This window comes from Erpetoichthys calabaricus, chromosome 1 (assembly GCF_900747795.2).
Source record: "Erpetoichthys calabaricus chromosome 1, fErpCal1.3, whole genome shotgun sequence".
NCBI lineage: Eukaryota > Metazoa > Chordata > Cladistia > Polypteriformes > Polypteridae > Erpetoichthys > Erpetoichthys calabaricus.
Window position 1 is genome coordinate 289,339,164 of NC_041394.2, and position 17,183 is coordinate 289,356,346.

At 36.2% G+C, this 17,183-nt stretch overlaps 2 protein-coding genes across 2 annotated transcripts in view; both read right to left on the reverse strand.

Moving 5' to 3' along the window:
- LOC127528026 (craniofacial development protein 2-like) overlaps positions 1-17,183 on the reverse strand; it is a 1,148,403-nt gene that overhangs the window by 619,991 nt on the left and 511,229 nt on the right. The window lies entirely within an intron of this gene.
- The window catches only part of LOC114660741 (uncharacterized), a 149,051-nt gene that overhangs the window by 49,182 nt on the left and 82,686 nt on the right, over positions 1-17,183 (reverse strand). Inside the window, exons 10-11 of the mRNA XM_051928530.1 lie at positions 15,276-15,341; positions 10,179-10,261 (exon numbers count right to left, since the gene is read on the reverse strand). Of these exons, the coding sequence (XP_051784490.1) occupies positions 10,179-10,261; positions 15,276-15,341 (149 nt within the window). The remainder of the gene's footprint in view (positions 1-10,178; positions 10,262-15,275; positions 15,342-17,183) is intronic.

Consider the following 17,183-nt stretch of genomic DNA (forward strand, 5'->3'; position numbering starts at 1 on the left):
GGCAACGTCTTTTTTTCTTTTTGCTGAAATCAAGAGCCACAAAAAGTTCAATTTTTTTTTGTAATGTGAACTATTGCCATTTTATCGTGTCTGCCATTTCTATAGGAGGGTGACAATGAGTTAAATTTCAATGGATGTTTTTCAAATGTTGATGAGCAATAAGCAAAAGATATCACTGAAAACCACAGACAAGTAACACTGCAAAAAAACAGTATGAGGAAAGTTTGAAGAAAGAGGAAAATTTACAATGTTTCTGTTTGGGGATTGTTGTGCACAATTGAGATGTGGCCATAAAACTAACTGCTCTGTGGATGATTCATTCAGGCATTTCAAGGTCTTTTGGCTACTTTGTTGTAATGAAAGTATCTGCTGAATGTTTTTTGTAGTAACAAGATTTTTATAGTCTCTGTCTAATGGGGAAACTGTTGGGACTGTAAAAATACTTCATCGTAATGAAAATGTTGTTGTAACGATATTAGTTGTAATGGAATTTGACCTATATATATTGTCACACACATGCGTTTGGGAGACAGTTTTCGTGCTCATTTTGTGCTCATGCATTTATCCACCAAACCAGGGGCTGGCACTGGCATCTAACTCTTTCTCCTCTCTCCCTGCAAAACAACAGAACAATATACAACTTAACAACATCACTTCCTGATCCAACCCTCAAGACTCCACCTCTTCCTGACATCACATATATACTGTATATATATATATATATATATATATATATTACTTATTATGAACTTAAATCATTTAGGCCTCACCCTCCAAAGCTCTTCTGAAATTTTTTAACTGCTCATATCTCAATGTGACATAACAAACAGCTGCCAAGCCTTGTTTATTTTTACATGACTTCAAATCTGTACTCCTCCCCTTTGGTTTTCAGCATGTGAGGTCAAATGCTCAACTTTCTCTACTTGTGGTTCATAGCAGTAAAGCTTAGAAAAGCATTAAAAATCCATGTTGGTGGTCACGCAAAAATTACTGAAATTTTTGTAATAACATTCAACACATAAAACTTCCACTCATAGGACTAGTGCACTGTACATTACTAAAAATGCTGCAAAGTTAAAAATAATAAATAAATAAAGCCTGCTGTACATAAGCCACAACTTCACTGGCCAAATAACACTTAAAAAATCTCAGTGAAAGATTGAACAATCAAAATAGGACACTACTTGGACTCCGCGATCTGCCACTTAATGCACTAAACAGATCTAAACCTAAAGTCAGCACCAGTTTGAACATGTCTACTGTTCATTCCCACTATGTATATTACTGCTGTTTTGAATGAAGAAGAGCTGCAGAACCTAGAACTGGAAAATCACATTGGTGCATTTATGCAGTGTATGGCATCTTTGCGTGATAAATGAACAAAATGAATCACAGGTATAGCCTGGAGGGCGGGGTTTGGGTTTGAACCTGCCCTGATATATATTTTATGGCAGTTCCAACTGATTGATCACAGACACAATTCTAAATGATGTACTTTCTCATCACCCTTGAAATTAGAGATTTCTGTAAAATATTATTCTGGGTCTGGAGATGTAGATAATTGACCTCCAAGACGTCCAGATAATTTTGTGTGACCTATATATTTATTAAGAAACATTTTGGTCTATTTACATTCAAGACCTGAAAGCCCCAACACCGATGACACTTCCTGCTTATATACACCCTGCAGTGGACCAGGAATGAATGCAACAAACTGCAGATTCAGTGTTGGTGAAATCCTTTCTAATCATGCTCTCTTCACTCCCCTTGCATCTGTTAGCCATCTTGGTTATATCAAGGCCACATTTTATAGCAGCTTTTGCCCACAAGCTATGACATGTATTGGCCTATTATCTTTATCTTGCAGTCTTCTGTGCTAATTGAATCTAATGCTTAAGTTTTTTTTTTTTTATTAAATTGATTGTTCATTGGCTGCTGGAGAGTGTTGATTATTGTTGCACTTATGTTGAATGCTTGTATTGAAGTATTATAGGCATGAAATTAACTAAATTATTTTTTCCATGCAACTAGTATTGTTATGGCAATAAAGTAATGGAAATTGTTTTTTGTTTCATAAGCAGGTTCAGCAAGGCATCATTGGATATTTATTTTTACATTCTGTAGAGTAAGACTTTTTGATATCTAATGTTTCACTCTGTTCCGCTTTTGTCTGCGTAAATGTACAGTATTGATTTCCTTAAGATATTATGGACCATATTCTAAGACACACATTTCATTTGGCTTAGACTTCAAACAGTGGTTGATCAAAGGCAGCTTTTGGTTTGTTATTTTTTAGTATGTCTATAAATGGTCCATAAGACAGGCAGGAATACATAATGGCAATCTTTTTTTGGCCTACATTATCAAAATGCAAGGCAGGAAACCACTCTGCCTCGGGCGCCTGTTCATTGCAGTATCTACTTGTGCCCACACCCATACTCACACTCACTGTCACAATGAGCTAATTTAGAATTGCTCGTGGACCCAGGTCTTTGGGATATGTAGGCATAGTCAGAACATGTAAACACCACACTGACAATGACAGGAATCTGGATCCATGAAAAAGCAGTACAAACAGTTGTGTCCCCCTTAATACTTTTTAGTTTTTGCTAATAAATTAACCTAGCTACAACAAATAAAAATTGAGGGGAAACTTTTCCAAACTTATATGTCCATTTTTTTTGAAGATACTAGGGGATACACACTTTTAAGATTGTTTTTTCTTTGAATTGTTGCTATTTCATTAGTTTCACTTTTATTTCAGAACTTCTGTAAAAACAATATTTGTAATCTTGTGAGTCCCAATATGCTGAATCTTTTTAATGAGGTCAGGATAGGTTTCTCTGTTTGGAATTTCAGCATAGACAAAACGATCTACATCATCAGCATTTAATAATTTTTTTTTACAAAGTAACAAAGTAAGTAGAGTTCTGCATTGGACTACTGTCTGTGAAGTTGTGCTATTTTCCTCTCATAGTTCCAAAAGTACATGGGGTTACCAAGGTGATACCCCAGCTTTTGTCTAGGTGTTTGTACAAGGGCTAGACAGAACGTTTTTGACTCCTGGGGTAAATTTATGTTTTTAAATAAGCAGACAGATAAATATATATACATTAACAAAGTAACCAATAAATGCATGTGCGGTAAACTCCGTTTTTGAAATTCTCAAGATTCTTTATTTGTCACATGCAAAGTTATACAGGACAACACGCAGTGAAATGCATCCTGATCCGCTTATCAAAAACTGTGCAAAGTTAGAAGAAAATCAGTTAGATTAACAAAAAGTCATAGATCGAAAGATAACAGTATAGTAGAACATAATAAATAAATAAAATTATGTGAATAAAGTAGAATTAAGTGTCAAGGTGCAATAGTGTAGTAATTATTGTGCAAAACCAAAGTTAGACTGGTACATAGTTAAATGAGGCAGTTTGTTTGTTTGTGCTACTGCGATATTTACTTTTTTATATTTTCTAATTTTCCTACTTTCGAATCTTTTAACTTTCTCCACATGTGTATAGCACCAACGTTTTTTTTTTTTTTTTTTTTGAGCCTTTCTAATTTCCCTGGTTTCATAGTCTCTAACCTGCTCTGCATGTGTTTAGCATCAGCGTTTGTAAACATCTCTATGAAGTTCTACTTTGTCATTTTACTCACTGTCATTTATTTAAGAGCCGGATTGGACATGCTTTTTTATCAATTCCTCTTGTTCCGGGCTGATAATTACTTTCCTTATTTTCTGAATTTGCACATTGATTATTCTTTTTTGCTCTTTTTTTCTGTCCAACGCATTTGAGTCTCTTTTTTCAGCGCTTTTCTTTCTTCTTTGTTTAATCGTCGACGTTTCATTTCTATCCGTATTGACCTTATACACTTTATATGCACTGAGCCCTGGAGCTGTGTGTGCTGCATGACTGCCTTTACACTACTGATTTGTTTTTTTTCGATATTGCTTGTAAGTAGGGTGTGTCTTGCAAGACTCTCGTTCTATGTTCCCATGAGACGCACAGTGGCAGGTCTCTTTCGTCTCGCGAGTCTTTAAATTATCTTCCGAGAAAAATCACATATCATAGACTATCAGGACAGGGGACAGGATTTCTTTTTATAATAGAGAGACTATTTATCAGTTCTTGGAATGTATTTACTCAGGGTAAAAATAATAAAATCAGCCTAGGAACACTTAATTTATTAATTTCAAACTCACTTAAAAAAATTCAAATCACACTGAGGAAATAAAAGCTTTCTGTTTGTGTGCAACTTGGACAGAATACTCTCCCTAAAAATGATTATTTCTTTATGCTATATACTCCATGTGCTTCATAGTGAAAGCCAAGAAAAATTTTAATCTAATGTTTTCAGGCAGAAAGGATGTAAGAAAGTGTATGATTCAATGGTCATAATACTGTATGTGCCCAATGGACAACAGCAAACAATATGAAAACATCCATATAAGCAATCTATTTATATTTTTAGGTCTCAGTTTGTCTGGCCATGATGAAGTGGGTAACAAGTCAAGAAATTTGCCGACTTTGATGGACAATGAGTGAATATTCACGGTGTGACCACAAGGAGGTGCCACTGAGCCCCAAACCCAAGACACAGCAATACACCACACTCTTTTAGAATAAAATAAAAGATATTTATTCTCGTAAGGCACTTTTCAATTACCTTCCAAAAATTAGGCAAAAGGTATACAAACAAATCAAGCAAATCTTCCTCGCTGAGTGTTGCCCACTGCCCCCCCGACTCTGACTCTTCATTGGGAGGTAGCAGACTCCTTTTAAGTTGGACCAAGGAATGCTTCTGGCATTACACTGTGTCCTGGAGAAAGCACCTCCAAGCCAAAAAAAGAAGTAGGGAGGTCCCCCTCAACAGCGTTCTCTATCGATTCTCAAGGACCCCAACAGGGCTGCACTTCCAGACTCTAATTCTAATGCATCCCTAAGGGTGTCCCGATTGGATTATCATATGAGGACCACTGCCACCTAGTGCATGGGGAATGCAACCACCCCCGATCCTTAGCTTTTCTTAGTCTGTCCTGAAGAAGGGGCCTGAGTTGCCTCGAAAGCTTGCATATTGTAATCTTTTTAGTTAGCCAATAAAAGGTGTCATTTTGTTTGGCTTTTCTCTTAGTCTGTCCTTTAAACCATACCAACTGGGTACAAATTGATTTCCTCATTTCGCCAGCCAAATTCACTTGTGTCATTGCACTGGTCTCCCATCTGGGTACTGAAAATATTCTCCATTCCAGCCCGTTCTCCTTCACCAATAACAGTTTCAATTATGCATAATATGGCATCATTGATTTTTGACATTTTGATATTTAACACCAGGGTCTAAAGACTAATTACTTAATCTGCTTTTTTTCGAAAAATGATTTAGAATGTTGGGAGTCTTAGTTTTCAAGTAAAATAATTTTGGAGGTCTACATTCTCTCCTTGCCTTCCCTGGGCTTTCTGTCACTGGCCATATTCTCTGTTTTCAGTTACAGTACATGACTACTGCAATCAACTGGGTGTAACCTGAAGCAATTTTGACTGGGTCTTGTGTATTTAAAAAAAGTTCTGGCTTTGAGTCCGTCTTTAAGCCTTTTTTTACCTGATTTCTGGTACATTTTCTATTTTCATGTTCCCATTGTTATGTATTGGTTGCTCTAGCCCATCAAATGATTTTTGTTCAATTTCAAGTGACATTTTTGTAATCATTTTTTGACACAAACACTTTGCCATTTTGTTTTTGGTATTCTCCATGTTCTATTGTTTAACAATGGGTGTTGCTATATTATTGGTAATAGTGGTGCCCATTTCCTTTGCTACCATGTGAAAAGTGGTGGTGCAACTTGTGACATCTTCACACTGTTGTTATAAAGATGGCATTCTCTGGTCATCCTTGCTAAATGACACTTCCACATATACTTCAGTGTTGGGAGATTTTGCTTTATTTTGTGGAATTTGTTTTTAGTGTTGTGTATTGGGTTTTTGTGATTGACTTTGTAGTTTGTTTCAGATGTACTGACCCTTGCTTTTTCCCTGATTTACATTTTGCTTGTTCTCTTTTGGCACTTTTGTCTGGTCCTTCTCTTAATATACCATAGGGGAGCACCTGTCTTGCTGTGTCATTCATACCCCTACAGCAATATGCATTGTTTAATTTGGTCCTAAGTATCACAGCATTAAATGGACCAAGAACTGGAAATATTGGAGCTTTGAAAACTGTTAGTGTCTGTAAATGTCTGTTACAGCAGGATAATCTGCATGTTTAGTGAATTGCAACTGCTTTTCTTCATGCGTGAAACAATGGCTAGGATCCCAGAGTATTCAGGAGATTAAGCCCCAGGCTGTTCAGTATAAATTTAATGGTATAAAAAGGGACAAGAGAAGGTTAATGTAAAATAATATTAATAACTTTTGTAGTAGTACTGAGGACATTACAGGAAGAGCACATGCAAATTGCTTAATGATTCAATGATCAGCTGCTATGTCTACTGTACAGGATTGCCTTGTTTCTTGAATTTTCTACCTAAGTAAGTAATCATTTAAGCAGTCAGATATGATGGATTTATATTGCATATGGCACAGAGGTTTATTACAAATTACACATTATTCTGATAACTTTTTAGCTGTAGCCTTGTCTTTAATTTGTTTCTATAAAGTATAAACTCAAACACACCTGTCTTCACCTGCATGACAAGAACAGGAGTTTTACTGAACAGTCAGCATGGAATGAGAGTAGAGAGTTCATGCTTTACTAACATACTGAAATTCTATGAAGAAGCAACAAAAGGATATGATCAAAGTGGAGCATATGATATTATTTATCTTGACTTCCAGAAAGCATTTGATAAGGTGTCACATGAGAGGTTGAGCATCAAACTATAAGATGTGGGAGTTCAGGGTGTAGGGTGTGTGGTGTGGATGAGTACAAAATTGGCTCAGAAACAGGAGGCAAAGGGTTTTGTTGTGAGGAACCTTATCAGAACTGGGTGATTTTAAGAGCGGTGTTGCACAGGGTTTAGTGCTAGGGCTATTTTTAATATATATACCAAGATAGGTTCATTGGCAGATATTCTGGAATCCATTTACTCATTACGGAGGGATTTGAACAGCATACAGGATTGGGAATATTTGTAGCAGATGAAATTTAATGTAAGTAAACACAAAGTATTACATGTAGGAAATAAAAATATTAGGTTTGAATATGGAATGGGAAGGCTGAAAATCAAAAGTTCACCTCATGAGAAGGATTTAGGAGTCGGAGTGGACTTATCACCATCAACTTCCAGACAGTGTTCAGAAGTCATTAAGAAGGCAAACAGAATGTTAGGTTATATAGCACGATGTGTGGAGTACAAGTCCAAGGTGGTTATGCTCAAACTTTATAATGCACTGGTGAGGCCTCATCTAGTGTACTGGGTGCTGTTTTGGTCTCCAGGACACAAAAAGGACATAGCAACACTGGAAAAACTCCAGTGAAGAGCGACTAGGCTGATTCCAGGACTTCTGGGGATGAGTTATCAGGAAAGATTAAAAGAGCTGAGACTTTTCAGTTTGAGCAAATGGAAATTAAAGAAGTGACATGATTGAAGTGTTCAAAATTATGAAAGGAATTAGTACAATGGATTGAGACTGTTATTTTAAAGTGAGTTCAACAAGGGGACACAATTGGAATCTTTTTAAAGGTAAATTTCACACAAACATTAGAAAGTGTTTCTTTACACAGTGAACCGTGAATTAAGCTACTAAATAGTGTGGTATACAGTAGGACTTTAGGTGCCTTCCAAACTAGACTTGATGTTATTCTGGAAGATTTAAGTGCATAGGAACAGCAAGCTTTTTTGCTGAATGGCCTGTTCTTGTCTAGATTGGTCTGTGTTGTTTTTTGATCCAGTTTGTGGTGTCTATCCTAGCAGCAGTAAATAACCTGGACAGGGGTCAGTCATTCACCAGATAATCTTACACATATTCCAGTTTAGAGACGACAGTTAAGGTAACCTCCATGTCTTTTTTGATGTAGAAAACTTGCAAACTCCACGGAGCAGGCCTGTCTTACAAACCCAAAATACTGGATCTGTTTGGCATCAGTACTAGCCTCTGTACCACTCTCCTGTAAATCAGTTTTGAAATATTACATATAAAAACATTTTCTTAAAATAGAACTATTGAGCTTTGATAAGCAAAAAAGTTACAGCTTTTATATGTGATAAAAATACATAAACAACAAATATTTTTAAAGGAAATTTATAAAGAAATAGATAGATAGATAGATAGATAGATAGATAGATAGATAGATAGATAGATAGATAGATAGATAGATAGATAGATAGATAGATAGATAGATAGATAGATAGATAGATAGATAGATAGATAGATAGTTACAAAGTTATGGCTATCTATCTATCTATCTATCTATCTATCTATCTATCTATCTATCTATCTATCTATCTATCTATCTATCTATCTATCTATCTATCTCTCTGTATGTATGTATGTATGTATGTATGTATGTATGTATGTATGTATGTATGTATGTATGTATGTATGTATGTATGTATGTATATATGTCCAGTCCCAAAGAGTAATCTGACTAGTCAGTTTTGACTTTGGTCTCTTTGCTCAGTTTCACTGTAATTGCTAAGGCAAATGCAATCAAGACAGGAAATGCCAGACAAGACAGGCTGAGACACACAAGGACGCAAAGGAAAGACATAGAAGGAATGCTGAGAGTTGCCTTCAAACACAGGGAGTACTTAAAAGAATACAAATGATGCTTTCACAGTGGGTAATGAGGGCTAGTAACCACTGGTGATAGTCAAAATGTAGACAGCAGGCAAACATGATGTCCTGAAATGGCAAAGTTTGAAAAGTGAGCTTTACAGGAACATGCCTGAGAGGGGAAGCACACACAAGGATACTGAAGAAATGCGCAGGGTGAATGCCGAGGGTATAATAGGACAAGAGATATAGAATATTTTTAAATGTATTTTATTACCTGTCTTCAAGAGTTAACACAGCTAGTTTTAATATATATCCATTAGGATCATGTCCAGGTTTGTATGATTATCTATAACGCAAACTACAGTGCAGCTACGGCTCGAGGTGACTTTTCAAATATGGCACACATAACCCTTTCAGCATGCCACAAGTTTTTTTCATTCACCAATAATCCCACATGCTTGTACTATACAAACATACACAACCAAGATAATCAGCCTTTTTTGTGTCTCAGTCATGAAAATGTTCCCTTTTCAGCTATGCTGTGGGCCACACCTGAAGAGGTGCTTTAGGTACAAAATGTACTGCAGTATCTCTCATGCAATAATTTAAGCTGACTTTAAACTCAAAACTGGCCTTCCTTTGTGAAAATTTCAATTGTATGTGGGTGTCTCTACTGTATATACAACAGTTCTGATTCACTACAACAGTAAGAGTAAGTACACTGATAAACGCGTGCCATTTCTATGCAGGGTTCTTGCCTTGTTGATCATTATTGCCAGAATGGCCTCTGGCTCTACACAATTTTGAATTGGAATAAGCAAGTTAGGACAATAAATAAATTACTGAATATGCATAGTCTTCTTAACATTGAAATTGATACATAAAATTCTAGGCTGCAATTTTTTCAAATGTAATTTTTAAAAAAAATTTTAGCAGCTAGAAAAGGTCAAGAACATACCTCAGATGACCAAGGGTGAATTTGTTCATAATAGCCAAACACATTAGATATCCATTGAACCCTTCACATTTTCAGCTGCATAATCCATTTTAGTGTATTTCAATTAAAGTCACCTTAATTAATTTTCCTATAATGCTCTTCACTGAGTACAAGCTCAGAACACTTACAAATAGTTACCCATCTAATGTAGGAAATTAGTGAACCATACATTTGCCTAAATACATAAATGATATCAAATACACAGTAAAAGCAATGACTATGGTTAACATTAACACATCATGACAATATAAAGTCCATTAACATGATAACTGAGACATGGCCAGTTGACAATATAGCACAAGTAAATATTGTAATGTCATGTACAATGGTCTTAAGCCATGCCTGTTAAATACGCAACACTGCACCCAAAAAAGAGGCACAGACTGAAGATTAAGGCAGAAAATATAGGTACACACAGGAGGCTGGCTCACAAAGACACCCAAACATGTTTTTAGTTTTATTATTACCTTGCCAAAAGGTGCTCAAGATCAACAGCTCCCATGGGGATACTGAACTGAGTTAACACTTGTCTGAATGCAACTCGGGAAATCTGTAATGATACAAAGAGGAAAAGGTTTTGTGTCATTTATTTCTAAAGACAATTAACTTTTATACCTAGATGTAATAATGCAGTGCAGCCTGGTGCTGCCTGACAGTTCATCCACTTGTTCCCAAATTCCTGAGTTGCTAGTAAATAATTATACAATTTCATTGTCCTGCAACTTTTTTGCTGGAATAAATGACTCTCAGCATGCTATAATAATTTGATACTCATCTGTCCGATTGCATTTTATAAAAGCTAAGCCATATAAAATGAGAAACAGTGTTCTATTTCTGAATAGTGGAAATGTATTTACATATAAAATTAGTAACAAGTGCACTAAACAAAAACATTCATTAGTTAACCAATAGCTAAGTCAGCCAAATATCTGATCCAAATAGTTTTTTTAAATAGTGAAGGTTTCCCCTTCTAGATTCCTATAACCCTCAGAGGGCAGAAGTGCCTATGACACATGCTGCTTACAAAGGCATACCATATTATTAAAGATCCCAGGCAACTGGCACAGTCACGTTCCTTCCTCGACACTACTGGCTAACATTACTGAACCAAGAGCACTTGTGTCACTGGATTCAGTGACTATTTTTAACCCCAGGTTACTCAACAACAACTCATAGTGACAGATATATGGTATTGCATATTGTGAGATTTTTGAGACCCTGACAACCCCCCAACTGTGCTGTGCACTGACACTCTGTTAACGCAGGCAGGGGCTGGTTGTCCACTGCTGGTGCAACAGCAAGTTCGCAGGCTCACCTCATAATGCGTCTGTCAAGTGTTGATTGATATGGGGAACATTTAAAACCGGATGCTGACCTGGCCGTATGCTCACTTTCTGTCATCACGCTTGTGCAGGAAAACTATCTGTTCTTTTGATCTAAGAAGGCAGCAAATGCAGGACAACATCACAGTCCCTGCTTGCATGCTGTATGTGTTTGAGTGACAACTCCCGTTTGAAAACATGCTTTGAGAATGTTCCTGTCATTACTACAATAAAGCTGATTTTTTCAGAAAACCAGGACTACTCTCTTTCTCTCTTGTGCAAGTCTGTGATCCACACATCACAATATATACTGAGGAGACTATAGTCAGAGCTTACGTAATTTCACAAAACATTGTCAAATGTTTTGTTTTAGACTCTCTCACCAGAGTTTGGTTTGTGCAGTAAGGCATTACAACTTGACAAACACACATAAAGCATGTTAGATGTACTGTTACCAAATGAATTCTGGATGGAACAATTCCTATACTGAGCCCCCTTTCTGAGGTCTTAATTCAAACCTTCTATCATAGCAAGTCAAAGGACACATTTATTCTGCTGTCTGTTCACGTAATAATGCCTCAGATTTCACCATACACAAGAGAGAGAAGGGTTGTCATGTTGGAAGCAGGCATGTCATTTGTCAGTGTTGCCAGACACTATGGGAGCTCTACTGTGACCCAACTGCAGACAATGTTTCAGCGGAACAGACAACCAATCAAGATCTAGTTATTCTTGAATGACAACACCAGATCAGGTGTCACAGACACATCAGACTGGTCCATATGAGAGATTGGTTCAGATCTACCACCCTTACTGCTGTTGAAAAAACTGGAAATACAATGCCCACATTAGTGACAGACAGGCCCCATGCCATTGGTCTTAGAACAAAGCCACCAGTTGGAGACTTTATAGCTTCTGACTCTACAGCCTACAATGCTATGACACACATAGCTGCTGTGGACACATCTAGACATGTGATCTTCTATCTGCCAATTGCTAGCAACTCTGCCTGGGCTTTCTGCAGGAATAATTTAATAATAATAATAATAATAATAATTTTTTGCATTTATATAGCGCTTTTCTCACTACTCAAAGCGCTCAGCAATTGCAGGTTAAGGGCCTTGCTCAAGGGCCCAACAGAGCAGAGTCCCTATTGGCATTTACGGGATTCGAACCGGCAACCTTCCGATTGCCAGTGCAGATCTCTAGCCTCAGAGCCACCACTCCGAGGCAAAAGTGCCAGACACGTCAAGAAGTGAGATGATCACTTCAAGACAACCATTGTTATTGTTCACAATAAATATTTAGTTTTCTGTTGTTTTTTTGTTATTGAACTGGTTTATATTCCAACTACTGTATTATCATTCTTCAGCAATGAAGAGTAAAATTTTAATCTAACAATTTTATTTCTATCAGTATATTTGTTGCGTTTCATGTATAATTAATATCCATTTCTTTTACCTTTATCTGTGTGTACCTACTTCTTTTACAGGATTTTATTCCTTTAGTATGTCAGAATAGAACATGCCTGTAAGTCCAGAAATGCATTTGATCACACTTCTCTCTCAGAATGTTCTGCTGCCATGTGTGTTTTTAAATTGTACCCTAGATCCCAAATATCAGTACCCATTAAATATTTATTTTCTCTGTATGAGCAATGAAAAAGGATATATTGCCTCCATACAATGCTATCACCAGTTCCTTTTGAATGTCAGTATGCTTTTCGATTGAGCTGTTATAAGACAGAGGGCCAACAAAGGATGAAATATTAGAGGTCTGAAACTTTATTTTATTGTAGTGAATGAATTTATCAACAGCACATACCCATCAATGGCTCTGTCTGTTATTTCAAATGTACATTATTTGTCTAGGTTAGCAGTGTCTACTGAATCAATAAGTTAAGAGCATGCATAAGTATTCTTCTTTAATTCCAGTGAGTGAGAGTTTTTTTAATCACCACTATTCTGTGTTAATAAATTAATTCACATACAGAGCATCTTATGCTCTTTGTGCAGACATCCCGTTTATAATACCGTACTTGTCATTCTAATTCTATATGCCACACAAAGCGAACATAAATGCAGATGTGATTATTGAAACACTGGTGACTTTAACAGCCAGTTACACCGTAAAGGTGTGTAATAGATAAAGAAATGGACACATCCCATAGTTTCTGTTGTTCTCCCTAATGTGTGCTCAGTGTAGGGGCCAGAATAACATCTTTGCTTGAATATGTTCTTTATTGCTGCTGATTAATTGCCATTAGCACTTGATTAACATGTTAAAAATTTCTGCAATTAACTTTTTTAATGCAACCCCTAAATATGTTAATTTAATTCACTTAATCTGATCACACTTCACATGTTGTTAATGAAACAGCGGCAAATTAATCCAAGTCTATTAACAGTAGTAGTGGGTCATCAATGCTTGATTGTTTCCTATGCTATTTCTTGATAATCTTCATCCACACACACCAGCAGAGTTTCCACCCGTTACTTATAATACATTATCAACCCATACTAGAACATAAAATACTGAGTATTGTATTGAATCAATAAGGGACAGGATTCGTTCTGTATTTTCATACACATTGTTTCAAATATACTGTATACTAGCTCTTCAAAGTGCAGAGAACAGCAAAAGAACAGATAAAATCAAACCAGTCATACAAGTGGCGTGAATTAGTTTCTTTTCTGTGGCAGGCAAACGCTGCAGACAGACAAGCTCTTTATACTCTGCGGGACAGCATGTCAGTGTTGCAGCATTCACATATACATAGATGAAAAAAAGGTTACACCATCCAGCATAGCGGAACGTCCAGAACAAGACGATACATGCACTGTAAACATTACTATGGTGATATCTACTAATACATTTCTGCCAGTAAAAGAGGCTGTCGAGGTATGGGTCTGAGTGGAAGACAGACTGTCAGTGGGTCAGCCCTGCCCCTGAGGGATATCTCACCCGAAAAAGCACACTGCATGTGCTACGCAATTCTGACCTGTTATGGTGCAAATAACACAGAGTGAAATCACTCTATTCGTTATACCACATTCTGACTTCTCCCAAAGCTGACATGGTATGTGTTGTTGTTTGATTAATTTTTTTTTTTTTGTTCTTTATTTCGCCTTATACAATTTATTGTATTAGGAATTTGTTAGTTTTCGCATACCCCTTTGGGTCAGAGCGCAGGGTCAGCCATTGTACAGCACCCCTGGAGCAATTACAGGTTAAGGGTCTTGCTCAAGGGCCCAGCAGAGTAGGATCTCTTTTGGCAGTGACGGGGATTCGAACCGGCAACCTTCTGGATACCAGCACAGATCCTTAAGGTACTGTACATATGTTTCCCAACACTGGTCCCTTGTGAATATTTGATTTCTGTATCTGGATATCATTCCTTGAAACACCAATGCAAATATTATATATATATATATATATATATATATATATATATATATATATATATATATATATATATATATATATATATTTATTTATTATTTATGATTTATGATAAAATAGAAACAAACTTGTAGCTATTAACTTATTTGTGGTTCACTGTTTATTCAGTTGACTCAATTAAACAAAACTATTCAATAATCTAGCTGAAACAATTAAATATGCTTAGGTAAGTGATTATTAAAACTGTTTTGTATTACAAATTAATAACTGTGGTTCAATATGTTTGAAGGAAATACAATAAACTGCAATTATTATGCAGATAATTTTGATTACATTTTTTAAAGGTGTGATTAATCATTTTTAATGAAACCGCAGCCTAATGTTTTTCTTTTCTTCAGTAGTTTATACAATCCTTTGATATTTTTCATTACAAGATTCACATACAGTGTTTGCATATTCTCTCAATGTCCCCACGTCAGTTTCCCTCCCAAACATGTGTGTGCTATGTTGATTGATGACTCATAATTAGCCTAATATGAATGATGAACATTGATATGTCCTAAAATGAGCTGGCATCCCATCCAAAACCAGGTACCCACCTTGTGCCCAGAGTTGTCAAAATAGCTACTGGTGGGATTTTTTTCTAGGTAATCTGGTTTCTTCAAAAATTCCAAAGACATGTATATGGGAGAAAAACCAGATTAACTGAAGAAGCCCATGTAGATATGGGAAGAATATGCAATCGATTAGGCTGAGATACAGAAGCACTCATTTCTACTTTTTAGATATTAATGTAAAAATACATTGAATTATCGAAAAGGAACTATAAAAATAACTTACATATCCTGTCCTTTCTTTGTCATGTTTAGCAAAAGCATTCAGAACAGAAACTGCAGATTCATTTAACTGTAAGAGAGTACAGAAATTAGGTTTAGTTTCGCTTTTGATTTCTTTTTCAAGAAGTTTTTAAAGCACAAAAGAACAATTTACTGGAGCATTCTATTTAATACATAACAGACATAAAAATGATTATGATTTTTTTTTTCTAAAATCAGTACAACCCCAAAATATATAACTCACCAGAGATGCAATATTGTCCTCTTCATGCAAGTCATCGACTCTCTGTACTACTAAAATGGTGGTTCAGTATACTTGGAATCTGCATTCTCCGACTTTGTTTCTATGGATTGCAATGGCTGCTGATTTTCTTCAACTGATCTTTAACACTAAATTTGGGCTTGTTACCCCTAACCGATGCCCTTGCAGAGGAATGTTGTGCCTTCTACTACAGCATATTCCCGATTGAACTGAATTTTTGTGTTCTTTACACAATTTGATAATGATACACACTGAACAAAGATGCTGTATAAAATAAACATTTAGTTGCTTGACTAAACAGAGTGTTTTGGTAACACTTCGCAACTGTGCTTCCAAAGGCTTGCGTCTTTTGTTACTTGTTAAAATGTAAAACAAACAGAACTTTTATTACAGACTTGTTACATACTGTACTTTAGCAGTAGATGACAGATACACTACAGGATGCCCCTAATTCTAATGTCATTGGCGCGTTAGAAGTCTTCTTAAGAGAAAACAAATCATATCTTAAGGTCCTTGAACATACAGTATCAACAACTGACTAAGATGCACCTAGGTAGTCCCTATTCTAAATTGTAACCAATATCTCTTTACACAGCAACTTTTGATATGCAAGCATTGAGGAGCTGGCAGGACAATAGCACCAGTTTTAAATTCCCTGCCTTTCTACAGCCATTCATATAGACACATGAAACCTGTGTGTAACGAATCCAAACTGCAGGTCACATTTTATTTACTACATGTAATAGAAAGCAATTGCTTTCCTCAGTTCAAAAATGCCATAAAATGTAGTCCCTTCACATGCTGATATTTGGGTTTATTTAAAATCAGTTCACTGCAGCTGAAATCCCACTGTGGCAGGGCATCCCCTTATTTTAATGAGGAGAGAATAATTACCATTGACCCTGGTTCAAACACTGCTTCAGAAACTTCAGATCTAGTTCAGGAAGAAACTCCCCAGTGCCCAGCTTCATTTAAAGTCATCTGATGCAGAGTGCATCTAATTACTACTGAAGGGATGACATAAACTGCTGGCACCACAGTTTGAAGCTGCTGGTCTGACTTGAATTTTATGAGCTTGTTTAGCCACTGACATGTTGTAGCTGTTAATAAATATGATTAATGGGCCTCTAACAGTAAAATCTTAGCTGAAATCAATGAGTGTTCAAAGAGGCTAGAGGACAAAAACAGTGCCTCTGACAGATATCAAGTTTTTTTTAGCTATACTATACTGTAACTTGGCAATAAAAATATCAATAGCTTAAGAGGTCTTGCACCAAATCACAATCAGACTATTACATACTGTGTGCCACTTAAGAGCTAAGTCATATACAAACACTAGGCAAACTTCATTACCACTCCTCACTTCAGACATACCAACTTAATGAAAATTGATTCTTTTCTCATTAACTACGTATAAAGCCACCCTTTACTGTAGCTTTAAAGATCATACTGTTATTATCATCATTTTAGCAGTTCCTGCTCCCAACTTGACTGCGTAAAGACTTTTACTGACAAATTACAGGACAAACTTAAGTAAACAAAGAATAGAAATTATACTGAAAGTAGGTGTTCCTACACAGTTCTAGACATTTGTACTTGCTTAATTATTTAAATTGTGCTTAAGGTCATATACATGGTGGCGCAGCAGTA